We start from the raw sequence: 25,272 nt of genomic DNA on the forward strand, positions 1-25,272 counted from the left end.
CTATCTAAGCCTGACAAACCTGTGATTTTTTTTGTCAAATGGATCATGCGTACCCCCGTAAGGGCTATACGGTTACCGTGGCTAGTCGATATTTTTTAATATCTGTCGTATATGGCGCTGTAGTTACACTTTGTTAGAGCATGTCAAATATTACATTTAATGAAAATCCATAGGCAGGCAGGCAGAGAACAAAGCGACCCTGCATATAGCAGACAATTTCGTGAAAGCCAACCAAAAATCTCCGTAAAAATTATCAGAAAATGGACACCGTTCCTTCTGTCAAGAAAACTGCATTTCATACAGCAGGCAGGGCTAATTCTGGAGTTCACTTTTTTACCTGTATTTGTGCCCCCAAATCCATGCACAAAATGCAATGGGCTCGATTAAACACGTACGACGGTGTTGAAACTGAGGGGGCACACCGTCCATGCAACTGACATGAACCGAAGTACAGTATTAATGGGCATCAGCTGGCACATGACTCACTGAACATTCTAGCGTCACTTGCGGAAAAGCAGCCATTCCCACACCAACGTTGGCGTAGACTGACGAGAATTCCAGTGTTTTAAACGACCAGATGAAAGAAATGAGGCAAATTTTGATTTGCACCTTCAGAATGAAAACCATCCACACAAAAAACATTCGCTATCAAAGAAAATACAAATGGAACTAAAAACATTTCTGAATCCTACCATAAACTTGTGGATGTATTTATGAGAGGCAGGGCGTATGTTAACCGCGTTAGCCTGGCTAACACTCTGATGGGGAAAAACGAAAAATAAAAAGTATTCTGTCTCACTTTCGGGGCATAATCGATACGACAAAGTTCATCGTTAGCCAACCCCAGCCAGCCAGGCGTTGTTAGCCAGATCGTTCAGGCTTACGTAACAGCACCAACAACGCAGTGGTAGTGGCAACACTGCTGAGGCCTATTCAAAGTAAAGTTCAACATCAGACAGTGACAAGCTGCGAGGTTAATAATACTTTTTTTTTCCTGACATCAGTAACTATTTTTCATCTTACAGAATGACAAACGCACAAAAGTTATCGGCGAACCACGCAGCCCACAGATTTATAACCCCTGATTCGCATGAAAATACGTGCCTGGCAAAACCCTTAAGACAGCTGCAAACAATGTCGAACCCTTCTATTCGACTGCTGGAAATGGCGACTGTGGTCAAAGAACACACTAACACATTTCAAATACACAAAACCCCCAATTCCTTTCTAATCAGACTCGCGAAAATAATTGCCAAGTCGCCTGGAACATAAAATCCTAGAAATTCTTCACCTTTAACCTTCAGGACTGTTTATCTCACATTGTACACGTCAATAAATTTATATTTTATGAACCTTAGCCAGTTGACAAACAGCCTTCTGATACTGAGGAACTCTGCCTGCAGTATCACCAATTAATGCGATAAAGACCATTCAACTATGCACATAAAACCAGCAACAAAGAAAAGGCATTATGTGTTTACTTCAACAACTGGAATGTAACTGCACAACGCATGTGACGACAATTAATCAAACACTCTTTATCTTTTGTTGTGCAATATAAATTTTTACACAGCCTCAGGAAGTTAGTACAAGCTTTAAAAAAATGCACATCTCTCCCGCTGGCTCGTACGTTGTGCTGATGAAAAATGGATGATCTGTTTGTAAATAGGACACTGGATCAACTGTGATTTTAGCCTTCGATCTCATAAATGGTCTCCCAACCGAACTATCTGTAGTGAAATTTATCTTCTTTAATTTATTATAATTTAAATGAGTCCAGATTAATATTTGTGATAATTTGCTTTAATTCAGATATAATGCGCAATGAACATGGCCTAATTTAGCCAGTAGCAATGACATAAAGATTACTTGTATTTATCGGGCACTGTTCCACTTTACCGTTATTAAAAGCATTGAATTATGAACGATGATTTCACCAACTGAAGTGATGGAACAACACTGTGTCAAGAGTCTGCTCATTACTGTAATAAACCCTGGGCAACATGTGAGCGGATAACTGAGTTCACTGAACTTTTCGTAATCCATATGTATCGCAATGAGGATGTACGCCACTCTTCAGCAACCACTAACGCCACCATCTACATATATGTGTGAAATAGATGAAGAGACGTCCTGAATAACGCACAGATATATTTCATCGTACATTAGCGGTTAGAACGCTGGCCTTGTAATCCTCGGGTCTCGGGTTCGATTCCCGGCGGTGCCCGAATTTAAAACTTGTGTTGGGCAAGGCCGTGGTCTAGGCAACGCGGAGTTTTCCTCCGGGGGCTTCCCCGGTTTCTCCGTGGCATCCCAACAATTACTCCATTCACACACAGAAGAAGGCAATGGCAAACCACTTCTGGATCATCTGCCAAGAACGTATATGAACAGGTCCCAGTCCGAGAAAAGGATGGAAGGATCCTGTTCATATGGACCTGTCGTCAGACAGAACACTAAATAATAAATACATGGAACCCCACAATTTAAATCTGCTATTAAATTAGCAAACGATCCATATTTCACAATTCATTACATCAAATGGCATATCATAACTGTCACAAATTGCAAACGATTCGAAATACTCTAAGAACCTAGTCTGCTTGCATACTCATTCTTGAGACGCTGATAGTCGTTCGGCTAATCTTCTACAAAAAAAACACGGTTTCATCACATTGTTCACAAAATCCCACTTGTGGACTCAGTCCTGAGTCAAATAATCTGGTCCATCAAAATCGGTTTTAATATTATCCTTTTACGAGCGCGGGTCTCCCTGTTGTTTTCTCAGTTCAGATTTTGTGAGTAATTTTCAGTGCATTTCTTCCCTATATATATATTCATACAACTTATAAGCATTATTTGCTCAAAAGGCATTACTTGATTGTGCCAACAAAATATACAGCAAATGTATATCACATCGTGTATCGTAAGTTCGTGAATGTAAACACATTCCTTATCTACGAATGACTCACGGCTGTGTATTTTTACCAATCGTACTAAGTAACGTACGAAGGTTAACATTGACCTGGCATCAAACGCCTAGCACAGACGTCCACAAGGCAGGGACCACAAACATTTACACACACTCGTAATTCAGCCGATTATCGGAAACTCCATTATAACTTCAACAAGAAATAATAAAAGTAACTGCCCAGTACTAAATCCCTGAGGTTCAATACCAGCAAACGACAAACCAAGTAAAGACATTACCAGTTCCATTCCTTCAACTTAAATACATTTCCATAATATCATTTTTAATATTATTACGTGACGCTCCATTGTGGACATGGCAGCGTCTCTCTTGTCCGCATTATACGTACATTCCTCCGTTAAACTGCACCAACAACATACAAGTAAATTTATTTTAGTGGCGGGATATCCACCGGCCACTGACAAAGGTCAAATCAGGTAACGAACACGCCAGAATTATTACATTATGCGTGGGATTACATTTCCTAACTTGTTAATATCTCCATGTCACAGAGTCAAGTACAATCCAATGGCCTTTATCCAATCTCCCTTCAGCCATTCACCAAAACAAATGTCAGTGGCCTAGAGATTAGCATTCCTGTTCCGTATTCCAATAGTCACGGGTTAAAATCCCGGCACGGACAATCGTTTTCCTCAGTTCCTCCAAGCAAGAGTACCTTAAAGTAGACCAAAACCGCTTCCTTCTGTGTCCCTTCCAGTTCGTTCTCGCTGTGTAGTCTGAGCTACCGACAGTGCATTTAATTAAACCACAATTACCCTCCACCCATTACACCTGTGCCAAGGTCACACAAACTGTTCAAACCATCTCATTCATGGTCTTCTTAAACTCAGTTTTCCTTGACGTCTGTAGCTGAAAATTCTTCTTCGTAGTGAGGCATCCGGTCAAACCAAAAATAAATTAATTATATCCTCCCTTCGTTGTCTGTCTCTGGCAGTGCCGTCTTCGTTAAATAGAAAGAACACGTAAGCGATTCAACTACACTGGTACAGATGACACGGAAAATAGGTAAGGATCACAAAATTTCCAATTATCCATCCCCTAGTATTTTATTGTTATTACGATAGTCTCGTTAAACGTCCACCTAATCCGATACCATTTCTGACAAAACATATAAAAATTATGAATTGGATTTCAAAGTAATTCGGTATACCTAATAAGTTTCACTTACGAGTGCTAGAAGGAACTGCCGAAGTGATCTGCATTATCCTAGGTGAAGAATAAACTTAAATACATTCAGGAAATGTCACTATAACCTTTCCCTAGTAAAGTACAGACTTATAAATAAAACTTTGTTTCCGAACTTCTATTCGCCTCTAGCAGAAAAATACGATCTTCGTTCACAAGAAATTGATAAAATTACACTTATTACTTATCTTTTAATTTTTGTGAACAAAGTTTACATATTGAATAATGTGGAACTACAATCCGACAGACAGTCATACCAAGCAGTGGTATACGACGTGAAACCGCCACGGTGGTCTAGCGGTTAGAACGCTGGCCTTGTAATCCTCGGGGTCTCGGGTTCGATTCCCGGCGGTGCCCGAATTTATAACTTGTGTTGGGCAAGGCCGTGGTCTAGGCAACACGGAGTTTTCCTCCGTGGCATCCCAACAATTACTCCATTCACACACAGAAGAAGGCAATGGCAAACCACTTCTGGATCATCTGCCAAGAACGTATATGAACAGGTCCCAGTCCGAGAAAAGGATGGAAGGATCCTGTTCATATGGACCTGTCCTCAGACAGAACACTAAATAAATAAATAAATAAATACGACGTGACTCTTTTCTTACATTTTTTGGTCATACTACACCGATCACAGTGTTAACAGAAATTACCTACTCAATAATTATCACTGTAGCACCAAAAACAGTTGAACCGAATATGCACACGCCCTGGCGCGACTTTTATGAACCTTGTCACAAAAGTATACAGCATTGATTTCCCAGAGATTCATTAATTCTTACGGTGAGACTACACGACTACACAAGCGTGTAACAATGAGCAGATTAGCACAGCGGAAACGCGTCTGGTTTGTATCCGACCGGAACAAGTCTCGTCCCAAGACACGGATCGCTCTCTGAGTTCATCACTTTTCTTCAGCAGGCCTAAATCCAGGCGAGTCATGGATATTGTCGGAAATTACCAGCGCTCGCTACGATTAGCCGTCCATTCACATCGCATTCAGCACATTTTGTTGTTAATACATCGATACCACCTGCCTTAACAATCGATAACTTTGCATTTCGTTCTCAGAGTTGCACTGAGGAAATAGGTGTTCATTCCGATAATCACACGAAGCCCATAAACGCACAAAATACAAGGTTGCCAATTGTAAAACACCGGTGGTATACACAGTTACCACTAGGCCTTAAGACGTTCCGTCACCTAAACCACAGAGCACTGTCATTTAAGTGACGCAGACTTGGAATACGAGAGGTCTTAACCCCGCCCGAAGAGGTGAGCACAAGTTGAGGGACCAGCTGACTGGTTACTTTTCCTCAAGTCTCAAGGCGAATGAAATTAATTAATTACAGTATATTTCCTGCACATTTATACCAGAGCACATCTTTTCCAACTTCGATTAGTCACAGAAGTCGATACAGTATCGTTAAATAATCCACGAATAAATATAAAGTGAAACACACTGTACAGCAAATGCACTGAAAGCTAAACATATCGGAAATCGTTAGGACACTCTGCATGCAGTGCGATATTAATTTCACAGGGCGTTCTCCAAAACGTACAGCGTTAAGCCAGAACCGTGACCCAGAGCACGTGATACGAAAACCAAATACTCAAAGACGCATTTTAGAAGCATTAAAGGATTTTCCGAATTCCAAAAGTTGGGTAGAAGTAAACACCAAAATTCTAGCCTCTGTTATAAGTTGTGGTCAAATCCCATTTTATAAGCAAACGAATCCTATTTACTGCTTTCAATTCGCCATATAAAATTCTATCGTTACGAACGAACACGTATTCCCTTTCGATTTCACGATAAAATACGAGCAGTCATTCTCAACCACTTCCAATTATCACATCACGTGCCCAGCCCATTTCAATCTTCTGATTTCAATATCGTAACAGTATTAAGTGGCTTATACTAAGTCCCGTCTGAAATAGTCACGTGCGTATTACACACATTGCATATGTGAACCCAGACTTTCTCAATTAGTAATAAGAATATAATGCACAATCCATTGCAAGTCTTTCACGAGAAGGTCTTAATTATCATATATACCAGTGAGTGAAATTCGATCCGCACTGAGATTGTTCAACGTAGCCAAAATCCTAAAAAATATATCTCTAAACGAACACGGGGCCTAAAATAATACAAAATATACAATTAAGGTCAGATTTCCTCCCAAACATCTGTAAATCTAAGTCAGTGATTCAAGAAATATCCCTCGAAAAACACTGAGACTTTTATGTAAAGTATTGCAAACTTTAAAAAAAATTTCAGAAAATATCTACTAGCTGTAAAAGTTACAGATATGTCTACAAATATAGCTATTGGTTTGGAGATTATAATAATAATTATAGAACATAAGGTGCACATAAATTCTGCTCATCCAGTGCGCCATCATTAAAGGAGACTGGTGCAGAGACAAAATGAATCTAATATTCTTACGAAATAAGCCTGTTGATAAGTCTAGAAACCGCTGGTATCAAGATTTACGTGTATGACCGTCGTTTTAGGCTTTATATTTTATAATACCTGCTATTTAGAAAATAACTAGCACCTCTGAATTCATATGTAAATTGTAAGTTAAAAACAAAATTTGACTTGCAAGAACTTTCCGAAACATCTTGAACTTATAGGACCTTGCCCCTTCACCCTGACCCGGCAAATTACCTATTATAAATAACTTGTGTGTATGAGTGTGTTTAAATGTGTGCGTGCGTGCTAAATGGAAATATATCTGACAATTTTCTCTGCACGACTTCACCGCGTGTTTAAACGCGGAAGGCTCATTTTACCCACTGAAATTCACATGTAATACAACACTACTACAACAACAAGCAACCACAAAATACTTTATACGCGCCTAATTAAAATAAATGAAGTACAACCTGTTTTGTGAGAAATAATGTCTTTGTTCTCTGTGAGAAAAAAAAATAAATACGGAGTGACCCAAAATTCCTGTACGTCACTTCGCCAGTTTCATGCATCATGCATGAATGTACTAAACAAGTGACGAACAAAACCATTTACACCAGCAATGTGTACCTAAAACTTTCGTATGCAATACGAAACGCAGATTGAAAAGACGTCAAATCATTCAACGGCTAGTATTTTGATGTCTAGAAATCCTAGTTTCCTTCTAAAGCCTCCAAACGCTTACAAGATTCCACAGATTTAATTCCAAACGCAATACATGGAGTATGATGGAAAATGGATTAAAGTGAAATTAATTATTTTAATAACGTGTCCGCTTAACTACATTAATCCTACGTAAAGTCCAACGGTACAAAGAACAATCAAAAAGTTTTTTAAAGAATTTCAGTGGTCCATGGTCAATTTAGATTCAAAACGTTCACTTTTCCGTCCGTATGTAACTTCAGAACGGAAAAACGTAATTTTTATGAAATGCAATACTGGAGACAGTTTTGCGGAAATCTGCCGAACAATCTCAATTTTCGTCTAGATCTGACACTTTTAAGGACCACTTTACCCAGGGTTGTACGTAACGTTGTTAACCAACTGATCGTAATGGGAGACGTGTTGTTTTCTGAGCGGTACGGACCAAATTTTCGTTTGCTAATTCTGGTTTCCACGACGTGAAGCTGGTTCGCCTGTTACATTATAGGCTTCTCAATAAAACTACTGACACCTTATTTTTTAAATACACAATAAACTCTTTGACATCTCACAAATCGAAAACTGATAAATAGATTTTGTTCAAATTTTGTACTGAACTATATTAAAAGTGACCTTCAAAGTCATTAATTTTTTTAAAGAAGTTCCTTACCCATTCGCTTAAGAGTAGAAGCAAGAAAGCGAACGCTCCTGAACCGTCACGCTATGCGTATATTTCCTAATTTGTTTAACATATAAAATAGGTTTAATACTAATTTGCAGATATGCGTTTATGGTCTTTGGGTATAGATTCCTACAGGACTAGCTCCATTGGCTCGTCAGTTATCACAATCAAAATAACCATATATACATTACACAAAAATTACGTCACCGAAACTACGTATTTCGTGAAAACATAATAGGTCTAACACGCCAAATTTCTGAGGGCTACACAGCCACCTCAGAAATTCTCACGGCCGCCATACTGATGTTATACCGAACAACATAATACATTCGTGGCACGATTTTAATACCAGATTTAATGAAGTTAGTAGGACGGGCTGACAATTAACATTTTACCCCAAACCTTAATTTCCTTATATGCCTAAAATAAGGGAAGTTAGCCAAATCTGTAACACGAAGCAAACAGCAGAAAGCTTTCAAACTCAGTTTCTGTGGAGTCGATCTGTGCTTGATTTCTGTCAATATTTGTAAAACGAAACTAACTTTCAGCGCTAAATCAAAGTCACTAGTAAACGCAACAAAGCAGAAATCTGTGCCTGAATTAGCTCGGCGTTAGAAACGAGGCGCGACACGTTTAATTAAAAGTAAATGACAAATAATGCCGACTTGTTTTGTACGACGCCTTTCCAGCGTTCATCAGTCTACTTGAACAACGATAAACAAGTTTCCCTCTCCGCGAAAGGACCGAACTCACTTATCCCCAAGTAGTAAAATGAAAATGGATAAAGTTTGTTCAGGAGAGAAAGATTCCAGCTTCGCGAAGAGCTGTAAACAGAACTTTGCAGCGACAAATATTAATTCATTACGACTTACGCAAACATAGCAGAAGCAGACCTAACCAGTAACTACACAACTATTAAGTGTGGATCTGCGTGCCTGCGTAAACTACCGACTGCAACATCTCGACGCGATTTCTGGTTCTCACAGCAACGACCGTCTCCCGGGACGTGCCACCGTGTAGCTTCAGACGTGCTTACTGCCTCCATCCTCAGGTCTACCAGACTACATGGCGCAACATCCCAGAGGACATAAATGTTTATAAGAATCTCGACTGGAACTGCTTACTCCGCTGATGTTTGTGTCGTTTATGGAAACATTTCTCGTTTAACTAAGACACGTAACATGTAATGTTATATGCCGGAAGTCATACCACGTACTTACTGAAATAATTCTTTAGTTTTAAAAGCATGCGTACTGTTCTGTGCTAACGTATAAATTATTCCTGTTATTCAGCACATAAAACTGGAAATTGTAAGACGTTTCCACTTAAGATATTTTGCCGCCGAAATTGGGACAGTGGTATAATACACCCTTCACATTTTCGGAGATTTCTATTCAGACGTGTTTATGCTCTGCCTTAAATAGACAGTATTTTAAAACGCTAAACATTCCACGACATGTGTAAATTTAACAGGGAATGATTTTATTATAAGGCCTTTTGATATTATTTTATTTAAATCCTCGCACTTGTCAGTATGAGTTTCGATTTTCACGCCAGAGCACGCATCTACCCACTTTTACCGCGCTTATGAAAGCTACGGACAATTCTGAAACAAAACCCACCACAACTTCACAGATTTCCGCAATGAATGATAAATGCCTCTCCCCATAAGCAGCGAACATGGGGACGTGACAAAACTGGCAAGTAACGGCTTTAAAAAAATAATAAAAGAGGGCAAAAATATATTGTGCAGTCCTACCAACACATGAATAGTTCAAAATCCCTCACATGACTACGTCTTTCCTTAGCCAGCTATAGATGAGTAATATAGATGTAATGGTATTACAGGATTTCATAATAGCTGATACTTCTCTATTTACAATTTGTTTTTATTCTTTTGCATTAGTCCAGCCAACACCTGGTTGAGTTTAAACCTCCCGGGAACCCCCCCCCCCCCCGAGGGTACAAAGCTGCAATACCCTGCAAGCCCGATGCAGTAGCTCACGTAACTAAAATAGATTCGTATTTTTGAAATAAAATAAATAAGGTTCGCTTCCCAAACCCGCACACACACACCCTTTCCAATCCCTTTAGCCACTCTCCCACAAACCAACAAAGGCCTTTTCCACTCATGTGAATGATTTTAGCCAGAGAAATTTCAGAATTAATACAGGATTAGCGCAAAGTAATGGGGGATTACAGCGACACGGCACTGAATAATTTACTGAGCCGCATCCGCAGTTAAAATCGTGAGTAAGAACGGGCATTTCGAGCCAAAACATAGAATTCTGTGACACAAAACATTATCTACCACTCCGCATATATGCATATAGGCCTATGGCATTGAACAATTACAAGTGGCCCTATTAATCAGTAAATCCTATTAACGGTGCGTAACCTCACGGCCAGTTTAATCTTTGTCATTCACATCGGTGAAACATTCACTGAAATTAAATGCCCTCTCTCCCTGATAATAATCGTTTGGAAACAAATAGGGGTGTTTAAGGAACGCGTGCAACATCCGACGTTCTAGGACGTTATTAGTTTTAAACACAGTTTCCAAATGGCCGCTTCATTCACAACTACACATAGGGTAAGGTGGAGCAATACTTTTTTTTACAAAATCTCCCAAATGGTTCACAGAAAAGTATTCTGATTATTATTATTATATTAACAAAGTAATTTAACTATTATTATTATTATTATTTATTTTATTTAGAATTATTAAATTGAATTATATTACTTAGGTATCGTATTTAGCCCATTTATTTGTGAAATATGATTCAATAAATGAATCGAATTATTATTAATATGGTACATTTATATATTTAATTTCATTCGTTTGTTTTACTTTTATTATTATTGAAATAAATTAATTACTTATTATATTTTATCCTGTACTCTGGTTTAGTGCTTGGCTGTTATTGGCCTTTTTGGCTGTTGTCAAGCACTTAAATAATTGAATTGAATTGAATATTTACTTGTTTTAACTTGTAAAATGGTCAACGTTCATCTAGCTCACTGCATATAACATATTTTAAAAACTGTTTTTACTGAACACTGCGCACAAGTCCGTCAGCCTTCGTTCCTGGAGCATGAGGGACACAGCTTCTACTACGCGAAGGACGATTTTTTTTTTGGGGGGGGGGCCTCAGAAGACTCCACACACACACACACACACACGTCTTTTCGTGCCATCTGCAACTCGCTGTTAGATGCAGGCCGCACACGATCCGTAAACACATAACGGTACAGAAGGCTGTGGAGTTCTCTGTATGGAAGTCCACGCCTTACGCTGTCCAGTTTTACTAGATAAGTGACAAGTTCTTCTTCTTCTTCTTCTTCTCTACTAAAAATAGTACGCTGTGCAAACTTTGGTATCTCTACGTTACACAAATTTCACCTCCGCAAATTATTTCTTGGCAAAACAAACGTCTTGGAGGCAGTTGCCAGGGGGCATTCCATCAACATGAAATGCTTTCGCAGCTGACAGCACGTTTTCTTCAGACCACTTACAGCGATCTGTTTTCCGCTCGGGATTACGAACCATCAACATAAGCACAATATCCACCAGAAATCAAAATGAGAATCCCCTCTTAAAACGTCTAAAACTGTACGATTTATTCGTTTTAAATCTATGAAAACACACGAGTGTCCGTCTGTCACATCGACAGTTTTATAATTCGGCTTCCTAAAATATCTACCAGATGGCACGTGAGGACTCTTTCTTGGGTGCATTAGTGAACGCACATCAACGTGAGATTTGAGATTCTCACGGGGGGGCGAACATGGACACGGATGCCTTCTGGCACCGTACGGTCTTTGCCGACGTTTCACAGGTACTTGCTGCAACTACTTGATTTCATTAATGTCTGATGAGATGTGGATGTTCTGGTTCATCAAACAGTTTCGACACATTTATATTCAAAAATGCTGACCACCAAATCACAGCATTGAATTTATAATTGTATAATATTTGTTACAATCAGTTAAACGATACATTTGGCAATATATTCTACTGAGGCTCCTCCCCGGAGTGAGGTAAAAACTTTTAGGCGCTAACACCCGAACTTATTAGTTCATTTTCAAAATCGTAAATTATACAAGCCCTCATAATTCACTTCCAAATCTCATTTATGAATTATCAATGACAACCATCAAAAATTCTAAGTGGACTTGCACTTCAGTGAGACGCATTTGAGGTTAAACAGCAAAATATATTCAAATTTTACGATCTTTAAAACGTTAGGTGGTGATGAATAATGTTTCTGACAGGCTTTCCTGTTAAAACATACGCTGGCAACAGAATATCAGCTTCCGGGCCACATATGGCTTGCGGTTTACACATTGCGTTCCTCATGCACATGGAAGTTACGAACGTTTTTACATCGTGATGAGATCGATTTATGTAGGCCTACATAATAGCACAGCCCACTTACCTCTCACCGTAACATTGGCACCATCAAATTCCGTAAAAGATAAATACGCGATTACACTAAAAAAAACAAGTGAACGTAAAAGAAATAGCGTTGGAAACTGAGAAGGACGATGCACGAACATAGGAAATAAAGTCGAATCCTTTTCCGCATTGCTCGATTTTAGAGGTGATCAAACTTGTGGGACAAGGATTGGAAGGAAGAAGGTAAGAGTACAGAAAACGTATCGGGGTGAATGGAGGGGGGGGGGGGGGCCCACCCCACCCCACCCCACCCGCGTGTCTCCCCGCCAAAGTCCCTACATGGTATTGATTGAGTACAGTACCAAAGTTAGCACACGTGAGAGTGTCATTCGAACTGCCTAATCCCAAGTTCACGTCTCTTCGAAGAGATCCAACTCCACGATTCTCTCCTGGAGAAAAATTACACGACTTTTATGCAAGAGATGGTATAGTTGCGTCATATTGTGATATAATAAATACATATTATTTAAATCTTGTCCGTCCAATCACAATAAATTCTTATTATTTCTGATTTGAATCTTTATATAATTATATACACCTGAAGATAGTTCTTTTAGGAACTGAAACATGTCGTGAAACATGAAACAAAATGATGGTCTAATGTAAATCGAATATTTCGATAAAGAACATCATTTAATATTTTAAATATTTTAAATGTTAATTATTGTAATATCTTAATATTTAATAAGAATTTATTGTGATTAGACGGACAAGATTTAAATAATATATATTTAAATAAATAATATACTTTTATGCAAGTTAAATGCCGATTAGCACAAAGCTATACGCAGCGGAAGCCCATACTTTTGGTCAAGACGAAGAAACTTCGTTTCCTCATGACACGTATTTACACCGAAAAAGCGTATAATCTGAATACATCAAGATATTTATCGCGTCTATTTTTATCTATCTTTTAAGATGGCAAGTCTTCTCTCGGCCGCTGCGTCGTGTAGCCTTGTACAACTTTAACGACGTCTCATCGCCCTGATGATAGAGGCAGCAAGCACCTTCGAAACGTCTGTAAACTTCTGCCAGACTAAACGGGGCAACAACCCAGAAGACAGTCATCTTCATGCTAGACGCCGTAAGAACCTCAAATGTCGCCAATTTATTTTTGGTATTATTTTCTTTAACGTTTCCTGCGATTGTATATTTTAAACAATTTTCAGCTGTTATATTGTAATGACAACAAAAAAAGTTATATCTTTTATCAAAGCGCAGTTTTCTACAGCAACGTGGACTTTAATTGCGAAAAATGTTTTTTTTATTTTATTTTCTGAAATTCCTTCAGTAAAATTTCTGTTGTGATGTATTCCACTAGCAAAAACCAAAAGTCAGTTCAGATTCAAAGTACAAACAAACTGCAGAATCCACAAAGAATTCCAGTAGTAAAGGCGAATCTGTGCGTTCGACGTCCGTCAGAAGTAATCTACAAGGAGAGCAGCGGGATAAGAGATAAAGGAGCATCTACTGAGCGCACTGCCTCAGATCCTTTGTCGACCATGCCTTTGGATTACATACCACGCGCGTTCTATTCCACCCCAAAGATAGTGACGTAATCGAAACGTACAGTTTGATCCCGGGTACTGTACTAGAATTACTCCTTTACAATCCCCCTTTGAAGCCTGCTTTAACAATCAACAGCTACTGAGATTTTCCCACAAGTGTGGTATAGATTTTATACGATTCCCAGAGTAAACTACTTTGATTTCCTTAAGCAGCATTAACCAGTTGATCTTTGTGATGGTTAAGGGTTGTGTTTTCTTTGAGGTACGGACAGAATTATTAATATTAATGCCTAACACTTATGCTTCAGCTTTATAAGATATTTTTCCTGTCATTCCCTTCCAGGACACGGTTCGGTGTTTCAAACCCACAAGAAAACAAAATATGAGAAGCCAGCAGGTTCAAAAATATTCGCAAACCACTATTTTTCGACCCCAAATCAAGGGACATAATGTTCACGCTACTAATAGTTAACTTCATGACCTCTACATGACAATCCTTCGTAATAACGCCTTATCATTCAAGCATCGAAAATAAATATTAAATCCAACACCTTTTAAGATTAAATAGCAGCTCATTCTTTAATTTAAATCATTTAAGTCGTCCATTAAACATGAAATAGTATATCGTGACATCTGTGAAAACAGTGTTCAGGTTGTCGGAGTCTAGATTCACCGCATCTCAGCTAATTCCAGGAAGGGAGTCCATACTTTTCCTGTCCTGTAATTAGAGGACACTTAGCTCATTCTGTTCTTAAAAAATGGAAGTAGCAGTACAGTACTGTGCATCCTGTAAGTCCTCATACACAGGCAACCTTGAAACAATATGGCCTGCCCACAATGTCATGTAAGAATTCGTAACTCTGTTTGCAGACAATTATGTGGCCAATCTAAAGTACTCAAAGCTCGTGTTTAAGTAAGATTAAAAAAGGCCAGGTTATGAAACTTACTGACGTCTCGTTTACCCGCCAGAATGCACCAGCTGAAGGCGGGTAACAAATTTATACATCAGAATTTTACAATGTTTCCACAGGAAAAAAAACTGTCCTATTAAAAATCCCAAAATGTAAGTATTTCAATTTAGGCTACTTTGGTCAAAACACAATTTGGCCATCAGTCTGCAACCAAAATGTTCAAGAAACTGAATTTAAGAACACGCGACCTCTTTCAACAATCAAATGACTACAGACCCACAAAAATTGTTAATGCATCGACGGATTCTGTTGCAATTTCAGTAATTTCCGTGGAAAAATGGAGGATCATGTCAAATCTCTCCATTCAGTCTAAACGTAGCCTTAAAAACAAGTTCGCGTAATTTACGTACTGTCAGCCTCCCGAAGACAGCAAATTCAATATTATTTACCGTACACGGAAGAAATAGGCTCCAATTAATAAATACATGCAAATTAAAACACCAAATCCACGAAGCACAATTCTTGACAAGTTAACACTGTAATCACTCAATATTCCTCGCCTTGATTAAATTCTAACGTGCATTACAATGCTCACAACGAGCCAGCAGCAGGGACATATATGAGTCCGATGAATCTAGAACACATATCCTACTTCTGCGGGATCCGTTTTAATATTATCCTTTCATCTAAACCTAGGTACATTTCTTGAAAGGTGTAACTGCGGGATTACACGGGTCTACGTATGGATCTGATGCAGGAGACAAGGCAAGAACCCAATACTTGTCCACTCACAGAAAATGTTTTATAAAATTGTTATAAAGTATAACAGAAGTCAGACTTTAAAAAAAATCCAATGAATTGTATCCTCTTACCTAATAACAAGTGATCACAGCGAATGTGCCAGGTTGCTCTATTTTTCCTAAATCAATATAAACTACGTCGTAAAACACGAGCTACCACGCAGATCACACAAAGCGCCAGCGTTTTGTCCTATTCCTGCAATAAGTTTCCACGGCCACTATCGCCGTGGAGAGCCTTCTGTCCGAGTACATTCCATCCTTCCTTGCCAGAGTTGGAACAGCCACACACAAACACCGCTGCTGGCCTGACGTAATGTTACGCGTTCGGATAATTTTAGCTGCCGACAAACAGTCTACCAGCCACACTTGAAATATTTCACCTTCAACAAACATCGTAACATCAGCGCCTGCCCTTCGAGAAGCTACGAGCGAAAATTATATAAACGAGAAGTTTGTTCCAGGCTTTTTTTTAAATCGCATACCTGACTGCAATCTGCTCTGTGTTCATTCGCTTCAAAACGTCATATTTAAGCAACCAAACGTATAAAATTACTGTTTGGTATTACGATCCAAAGCCGATAACTAAATTTCGTTGAACAATTTAGCACTGAATTTATTTCATCTCTGTGAAAAACGAATCCATTTGTGAGATTTGAGGTTTTCTAAACGGGGGGGGTGGGGGGGGTGAATAAGCTATTCCAGGTTTTGGCGCCCTATAGACTCTTCGACAGATCCCGACGTTTCGGAGAAGAATATCTTCACCTACACGGCTCCAAAACCCAAAAGAACATCAATCTACTACTTACGTAACTCTAGTTTAATTATCACTAGTTCCATCATGATTTCCTTGAACTGAACAGGAAAAACACGGAAATTCCTTTTTTAAGAAACTCGTCCACCGCTGGACAACATTGAGTCACTTTAATCACGTTCACAAATTTAAACTATTTTCCTTCAATATCCATTTTCATCTTATCCTGCTGTACGCGCTTGCATACCCCAAGCTTTAACTCGAAAACTTCTCCCTCATAAATGATTCATTACCATCGTGACCATGTAACTCGTACGAGAAAAAGAATAAGACGCCACGACAAACTCTGATTCAACTCTGAATGTTTTCTTCAAACGAGCGGTTCTAGCTTGCTTCATATCTCGAAGAATTATGAAGTTACTTCATTAATGTAAGATTAGAAACGTCTGTCAAAGTTACAGAAATAGAGAAATAACGAATGCATCGTGAACCCAGTGGGAGAATCCGTTTCTGTCATGGGTAATGCAGATTCTGTTATCCTATCCAAAATACATTAGCCAGATAGACAAAACAATTTCCAATGATTACATTTGTAGTACCTTCCGGCGTATGCGTGAGTCAGAAAAAGTGTAAACAATATTTCAAAACGTGAGATTCGCAGATAAAGTACAACGTGCGCAAATAATGGATGATAATGTTTGTTACGTTTTTATTAATATTGTTTCGACTATTTTTAATTCCTATTGATATATTAATTGTTGTGACTAACGACCTTAGGGCATGGGTGCAACCGTTTTAACAACATTTAATTGTAACAAACACTAATAAAACAATTACGTATATCTGGGTATTGGCCTAGAGATATAAACAATATGTTCCTCCGAAACGTCAGCATCTACCGAGTCTACACGTCCCAAAAAACCCAGAAGAAAAGCAACAACAACATCAACCTCAAGTCTTACAAAATTAAAAAGAAATCAACATACAATGATCTATTGCAGGACTGTCGGTGTGCGTACTGAACGCTGCTTATCATGTGAACAAAGACCTGAACAAGACTGTACAGCCGAAACACGTCGCTTTTTAAAAAAAACATTAAATGTACTTGTGTTGATATAAACGCAAATAACGTTATCAAATTAATATTTTCGCATTCGTCTTCTCACATTCTCTTCTCTCCTTGAACATTTATCTACATTCTGCCTTCGTATTTATCTCCTTTCAAATGGCTGCGTCATCTCGTTCTTGTCTTTCCTACGTAAGTCTACACTGGCGTCAGGTTCAAAATTAAACTTTCTCTCATTCCCAAAACACACGACTCGATAACACATGGATAACGCATGCACAATTCGAAATACTAATCGCATTTTCCATCTTTCTTAATCAGTCACCGATTAGCCTAAGAATCCCACCGTGAAGACAGGAGGACGTGAAGCTCCCCGCAATCTTAACAGCACTAAAATGGAGATGTGAGGTCATTTCAATTCTACGGCAGCTTTGCCATGTGAGAAAGAGTCCCCAGCACCCACTGGATAAAAATCTTAGGCCTGGAGGGGCCTCAGAGACGATCTAGAAAAAAGAAAGATATTTGCCTGGAAAAGAGCCCATATTAATCTTAACCATGGACGCGGGCTTTTGTTAATACGCAAGAAGAAAGTTTACTCGGGTTCTGAAGTGAAACTGCGGAAAACAATGGATGTAGTAACTATATAAAGGCTCAGTATGTGTACGCATATTAGTGAAGCCTCCTCCTTCGTGGCTGGCAGACAAAGTTTCTCCAGTGCTTAGGTAAGCACAACGGAACAGCTGAGGTACACATTCTTAAACCTCAGCGCTAGATGGAGGCTAGTGGTCAGCTTCACGTCCTGCTCGCTTTACCCCAGGGTTAGAACCCGTTACCCATTGCAGAGGACATCTTTAATTATGCCAATATCATGTTTATCGCTGATAGAAATCTACATTCGTTACCGTACACGGTATTTCAGCCTAGCTTTATTTTCGTAACAATTCACATTCTAACAGAACCCCTCAGCACAACGCATGCCTCAGGGAAAATCTCGCACACTGGATGAGAACTGAAGGCCCCCCAGATGGCTGAACCGCAGATGCACAATGATTACACTCCAACTAGTCTATAAAAACCTCTTTTTATATTCAATGAATAAACAACGATTTCCACCAACAAATATTTCATGAAACCTAACTGTGAATAATTCCAATTTCTATTCTTTCGACATAAAAATAAAGGGACTGTCTGTTTAAAACGTACTGGTAATCACGTTTCATTACGAAAGTACCGGCACATTTATTTCGAAACCATTATACTGATTAGCAGCGCCGTCTAACTATAAATTGACCGCGTATATCACGAACGTGGGATTTGCGTGCTGCCTTACAGGAATCTGCATGCGATCCAAATTCATGTTCTCTCTCTCTTTTTTTGGTTTAACGCCTTAACATGAATTTAATGAATTTTCATCAACACAACACTACAATTTCCCATTTTGCAGGATCAAGAAACTGTACCAGAGTACACTAATTTAGTAAATGGTATTCGGCTTACGGTGGCTTCACTGTTAAAAGCCTTTTACGCCCTCGACGTTTCGACCAACAAAAGTAATGAGACGAGAACTGTCACGAAGTTCTGGATACGTGCATATAACACTCTGGAAAAAGTCTATTAAATCTTCCAGCAGTGAACGGAATCGGAATCATTATCTAGGTCAGAAGTAACCGACGATACACATACGTACACGTACACATGCGCTGTGCATGAAATTATGCACATGCTCACAACAAAACTGACAAAAAATAAAAAATAAACTCTACCAATAAACCAATTCTGGAACCCTGTTAGCACCCTGCAGATCGCATTAATTAATTTATTCAAGAAATTACCTACTTTTACTGAACCCAATGGATTCAATCTTAAGTCACTTAAATCTACTTCATATATTGCAACATATTTCCCTTATCTGTGTTTCTATCATCTACGTACATAATTTTCTCAATTATGCTATTCTGTTCCAGGTCAACAGATTTCTACATGACTTTGTTTCAAAACACGCTCAATAAAACTTCCTAACTCAGCGAGAGAAATATTAACTTCCGAATTCATACAAGGGATTAAAATAATTTTCAACCTGTCGTTTTAAAAAAAGTAATACGATTTCAATTATACGTCGGCATTCATTTCGAAGGTCTTATCTTACAAATTTAATTATAAACTATTTTAATTTGCTACAGCAGTCTCAGCTTTGCCTCCAATCCTCCATACAACGTCACGTTAAGGTGCTCAACCGTTTACTATCCAGTGGTAACTATATGTACCACCTGCATTAACGATAAAAATTCTGTATTTTTCCCACAGAGTGTATGTTACGGGTTTCGTGTGTTTCTCACAGCAAACAGCATTAACCAGTTGGTCTTTTAAACGGTGAAATGTTGTGTTTTCTTTGCGGTACGGACTGAATTCCTAAATATTTAAATGAGTTTCGGATCTCGGTGGCTTTGATAATAGGCCCAGTGTTTTCAAAGCCATAGTTCAAATTCTTCTGGCATTTTCACACGTTTTAATTACAGGCGAATGCCTACGTATCACGAAAGTCGTCTCTGTCATCCCCCCCTCCAAAAAAAAAAATGTACAGGCGGTTTTAAAACTTGCATACTTTTAGAAGCAACCTTGGAATCTGGTAAACAAATGTCTCTTTCATATAGTAAAGTGTATTCATACCACATAATATTTGCATACATTAAAGTCAACGAAGTGGAATCATACTGCACGTAATAAGGTCGCCGTTTATACCATGAAGAGTACAACAGTAGTATTCCAGTTCAAGCAACCGTGAACTGTCTGACCACTTCTACAACTCTTTTATTGGTAGCTTGATAAGCAGAAAGGAACACTGAAGGCTCTCGTGTTGGCTGTCATCCGGCACGTAATTTTCCATGCCAGATCCCTTCCACATTCTATCAGTAATGCACACACAACCACACTTGTTGTGATGCAACAATTATCGCAACAAAATAGGAACAATAATCAGCGCATTTGTGTTCGTTTCGAAAAACTGAACACCAAAAAAATAACAAACAAAATCTCTGTATCAAATAAAACTTGCTGGCTACGTTTCAGACTTCATTTCGCAATGGCACAAAATATTTGACAATAATTCGTGACACTCGGAAGATTCCAACGCAAAGAATTAACGACATGGCACGTGTCACAAATGACAACAACAAACTCTGCTAATACGACGGCTAGCTACTAGAACCGAATCTGAGCTCCATTTCCAATCCTCGTAACTCATCCCCTTAAAATCAGTCGCCATGGCAACATTCCATTTTCTTCGTGGTCTCCCAAGGTCGCATTTACAAAAAAGACATCCCCGCCGAAATTCTGCACAAATTTGTTATCTCCCGACCGTGCTACAAATCCATATTACGATATTCCCCTCATTTTATTACTACGTAAATAGCAAACAAGTTGCAGGCCCACAGAAGCTGCCGGTAAAACAGCCACGCGCGTGCGCACAGAAGCTGCCGGTAAAACAGACACGCGAACCATTTGTATTAATAAGAAAAATTAAGACAAATTCATAATTATCATATTCAAAGCTGATGGAAGAATAAACTTGTAATTTTTAGAAGTGAAACACGCAATTATGTGAAGGGAACAAGCAAAACCCAAAATACAGTAAAGACTAGACAGCTTAGACAGTAAAGTGGCTGGCTACAGACTGGAAGACCGGGGTTCGACACGCAGCAAGGGCAAGGATTTCCAGACGGCCCTGCAGTCCAACACAACAAGGGATCCCACGGAGCAAAGCTCGCGCGGAGAGCAAGTTGGCCTTGCACCTGGACCTGCAGAGTCGAGGTTAAAACGCCTGCATGCATACTCAATGAAGCACAGTGACGACCTCGTTTCGTATTTTAATAAATTCCAAAAAATACGGACATAGAATTCTACACTAAAAACGTAACACAATTATTAACGTCATTCATTGCATCGGTCTGTTCCAGAATGACAATTTACGTAATATGATACATACAAAGATGCAGCTGGAATAATGGTTGCTGTGCACATTCAAACAAATATAAACAGTGAGCACAATGTTAAAAGTCGTAAAAAAAATTGTTGTTCCAAAATTTAATTTACATTAGTTTCAAATTAAAATTCGAAACACGCTCAAACATATTTGATTTACGTAATTAAGCTAATCGCATTTCGATCTTCAAGTATTTTTTTACGTGCTATAGCAAATGAATGCCCGAATTTCATCTTAAACCAGATACATTTAGTGGGGGGGGGGGGGTTTCCGTGAGAATACATTTTTTTTAAGTAGTCCACGCAGCCAAAGGAAACCATCTTCACGGTTGCTTAATCGGGGGTCCGATAACAACGTCTTCACGTAAAATGCGTGACGCCTAGTATCAACTATCACACGCACAAAAGGTGTAAGTTGTCTACCAGCCCATAGTGTGTGACCTTGTCGCTTGATAACCAGTGCTAACATTCCATGGAATTATTTCCCGGAAAATTGACCGCCTTAACAAGAAAATGACATTACACACAACTGAATCTCCCTCCTCCCCCCTCCCCGCCCCCCAAGAGCCAGGGTTCTCTTTGTTCTGCCACTGCAGAGGTCAAGTCAAGTTTGTAGGGATTCAAGGTGGTCCCGGAACCAATTCGATACACGCAGAATAGCCACAAATACGAACTGCTCTCTAACATTGACGTAAAACATGAAACATTTATAGAATAATAACTACTGGTGATTTTCCGGGTACAGTTATTAATTAGATCGGGCAAATGAAAAAGAAATCTGTGACAGAAATTTTTTTACGCTGTTTACACATTTCTCGTGCAATTCTTTCCGGTGGGAAAGCGGTTAAAGTATCATAAATGACATATTTCTATTAGATAATAAATTAAACGTAACTTGCTTCAAAGAAATCGAAATAATTTTACTGGAAAAAGGTCAATTAGAGACGTTTTCATTGCAATAATTATAGCCAATAAAAATTCCTGACACGCACAAAAAAAAAGAATAAATGTGTGGAGTTCTTCTATACGTCAACTTAAACTTTAGTTAATTGCCTCCAGTCTAACGAAGGATACAATACTTTAAATCAAGCGATCCACATAGAATTCAAATGGCGAATTCTTTTATGTTGCCAGATTAACATTAATACAAGACAGCAAATAATATATTGAACGAATAAAATGATCAAAAAATAATAACGTGTTTTAGCCTATGAAAATAACTTGATTGTCACTGGAATCTGTCCTTGATCAATTTCGATGAGTGATATCGGATACAGAAGAATCTTTATGAACGATTATTTTAATTCTTATATAGAAACAAATTTTGAAGCCAATGAATTAATTTCTGTTAACCATTTGCAGCCGAAACTCGTCTGAATATTATATAAGAATTCAGTCCGTACCGCGAAGAAAACACTACACTTCACCATTACAAAGATCAACTGGTTAACGCTGTTTATTCCGAGGGGTCATACGAAACCCGTGACACAAAACGTAGAATTACTACTTGTTAAGGCAGGTGGTACATATAGTTACCACTGGGCTTTATTCACAACCCGGCAACGAACTGAAAAACACACATGCATTTACTGAAGCCGCATGCCGATGCGAGGGAAAGTTGCAATTTCTCACATCTCGATTTCTGTCGTTTTGTCATCACTCCCAACAAACACGCTGCACAATCTTGTTACATAATTTCCACTTCTCACCACTCTTGTCAAACTAACATATTTTCCTTTGAAAACTACGTGGGGACTCTTGGCATGGTGAATAAACTTGGGAATTCCTGAACAGCTGGTTCAAAATCAACACACCAAACACTTTTTAATACTATGATGGACCGGAATCTTCAATCAATACAGGCCTGAAGATTCTGATATAAAACACACAATTTTCACTTTCAATTTTTAAACGAGAGCAAACCATCACACATAATACCTGCGCTAATTTAAAACTGTAGAACGTTCCTGCGCTGTGCGTCCGACACTGCACGAAATGCACTACGTTTTTACGAAAGTGAAAGGTTAAAATTAAAAAGCATTTGTACTTACTGCTTTCTTGATCTTCTGTTTCACAGAGCTCGTCGTCCGATTCTGTGCCGGAATCGTGATCTTCGTCTCCCTAAAAGTTGAAAAGAGAGAACACAAAATCCTTGTCAGCCATCTTTAAACTGTTGGCACTCATTCAAATCACAATTGCAAAGTCAATATGGAAACTAGCAGAGAAATTGCCTGCGCAAGTCGAGCCAGGAGTTTAATTTCACTTTATGGCTGCTTGCCGTAAGCACTGACAGCTCAGTGAATTCAGAAAAGCACGCAGTAGCACACAGCCCTTTGTTCTACATTCCACCTCGACAAGGCAGCCATGTTATTAAGCTGTGTCTGCCAGCCAGCAAGGCCCCTGGTATGACCTTCAAGAAAGGTGACCGGGAAAAAATGATAATTTTATCACATAAACCTAGCAGCCTACCTTATCCTGCTGCAGTTGGTCTTCATTCAAAGAATGTGTCCTAAATTTGTTTGTGAGAAACTTAAGCATATTTCTCCGCCGGGGTCAGAACAGAACAGCGTCCGGTCTCGACTAGGAAGTTTACAAAACACAGGATTCGCTGCAAACTACAGTTTTTTTACTTGGTTTCCCCCAGTGGAATAAAAACCGTCACACACTCACGATGCCTACATTTGTTTGATGGGGGAGAACAATATAACGTCCGTCATTCCTGGGCTACCGATCTCAATTGTAAGCTAGCAGCGTGTGAACTGCGACTGATCGCTAGGCCGGCACAGTATACACTACTCCACCGCCCCCATACTCTTACTACGGCCACTAAGCGCCTGCCCGAAAGCCGTACACGAGTACGGTAGTCAGCTGAACTGGAGTGGGTGGAAGAGTCTACTTCGGCACTCAGAGAGGGGTGTCCCGCAGATAAACCACTATATTTCTAACCCAGTTACCGACGCTTTCTGCATGAATCTTACCTCTTCACCAAAACGTTTTTCTTACAGTGTTCTAATTATGATACCTCTTAATTGTTAATACCAATTAACAGAGGTACCCCATTTCAACTACTTTGTTCTGAAACATCAGTGCCCCCTACTGCTCATTGATGAAAATAAACTCTTCCACGCGGAGTAAGCCCGGCCGCTCTGTGATTGGCTGTCGTCAAAGCTATGTCCCTAGTGGTGGGGGCAGAGGGGAAAGTATGTAGAGGGGGACAGTTTGCAGAGAACCCACCATGACTTGTGAATGAAAACGAGTGTGTGTTCTTGTTCCTTGAAGACGGTAGGCCAACGCGACATTTTCGTACAATCAATTCCAAGTTTCATCTATTCAATCACAATTTCCATCGTGAGATAATGACTGATAAGCTCAGCGCGTGACCAGAATATGAAGGATGTCCACTTAAGGTTTTATTAACGCAGCCTGGAGGCAAAGGGACTGATTTCTGCAGCTATCGTGCCCAATTTTTCAACGGGACCTACAACGAACTCCGTGGAGCATGATCCTAATTGCGAAGCCAATAGCCGCTCAGTCAGTCAAATTACACGAGTCTCTTTACTCAACCACGTCAATCTGGAAGGCGGCTGGTTGTGGGAGACATTGACCGACGTTTCCACAAGATACATTTTAATATTATCCTCCTATCTACGCCTCGGTCTTCCGAGTGGTCTGTTCCCTGCAGGGTTTTCACCCTAATGCAAATTACAAATTACAATTTTTTTTTCTCTCATAGGTCCAAATATTCTCCTCGATGCCCTGTCCTCAAAAACTCTCGGTTTTTTCCCCTGAGGATGACACGAAATTTCACACTCACGTAAAACA

General features: G+C 39.2%; 1 protein-coding gene across 2 annotated transcripts in view; it reads right to left on the reverse strand.

The window, feature by feature from the left end:
- The window catches only part of Reph (Regulator of eph expression), a 124,821-nt gene extending 100,534 nt beyond the window's left edge, over positions 1-24,287 (reverse strand). The window contains exons 1-2 of one of the 2 annotated variants that reach the window (XM_022067626.2): positions 23,920-24,287; positions 23,502-23,571 (exon numbers count right to left, since the gene is read on the reverse strand). In XM_022067626.2, coding sequence (XP_021923318.1) covers positions 23,502-23,571; positions 23,920-23,988 — 139 coding nt within the window. In that variant the 5' untranslated portion in view covers positions 23,989-24,287. The remainder of the gene's footprint in view (positions 1-23,501; positions 23,572-23,919) is intronic. The other variant, XM_022067627.2, reaches the window with a different exon arrangement.
- Positions 24,288-25,272: the final 985 nt, after the last annotated feature.

This window comes from Zootermopsis nevadensis, unplaced genomic scaffold (genome assembly GCF_977971745.1).
Source record: "Zootermopsis nevadensis isolate Lab colony 2312 unplaced genomic scaffold, Znev_1.0 Znev_ptg000011l, whole genome shotgun sequence".
Classification (NCBI taxonomy): Eukaryota; Metazoa; Arthropoda; class Insecta; order Blattodea; family Termopsidae; genus Zootermopsis; species Zootermopsis nevadensis.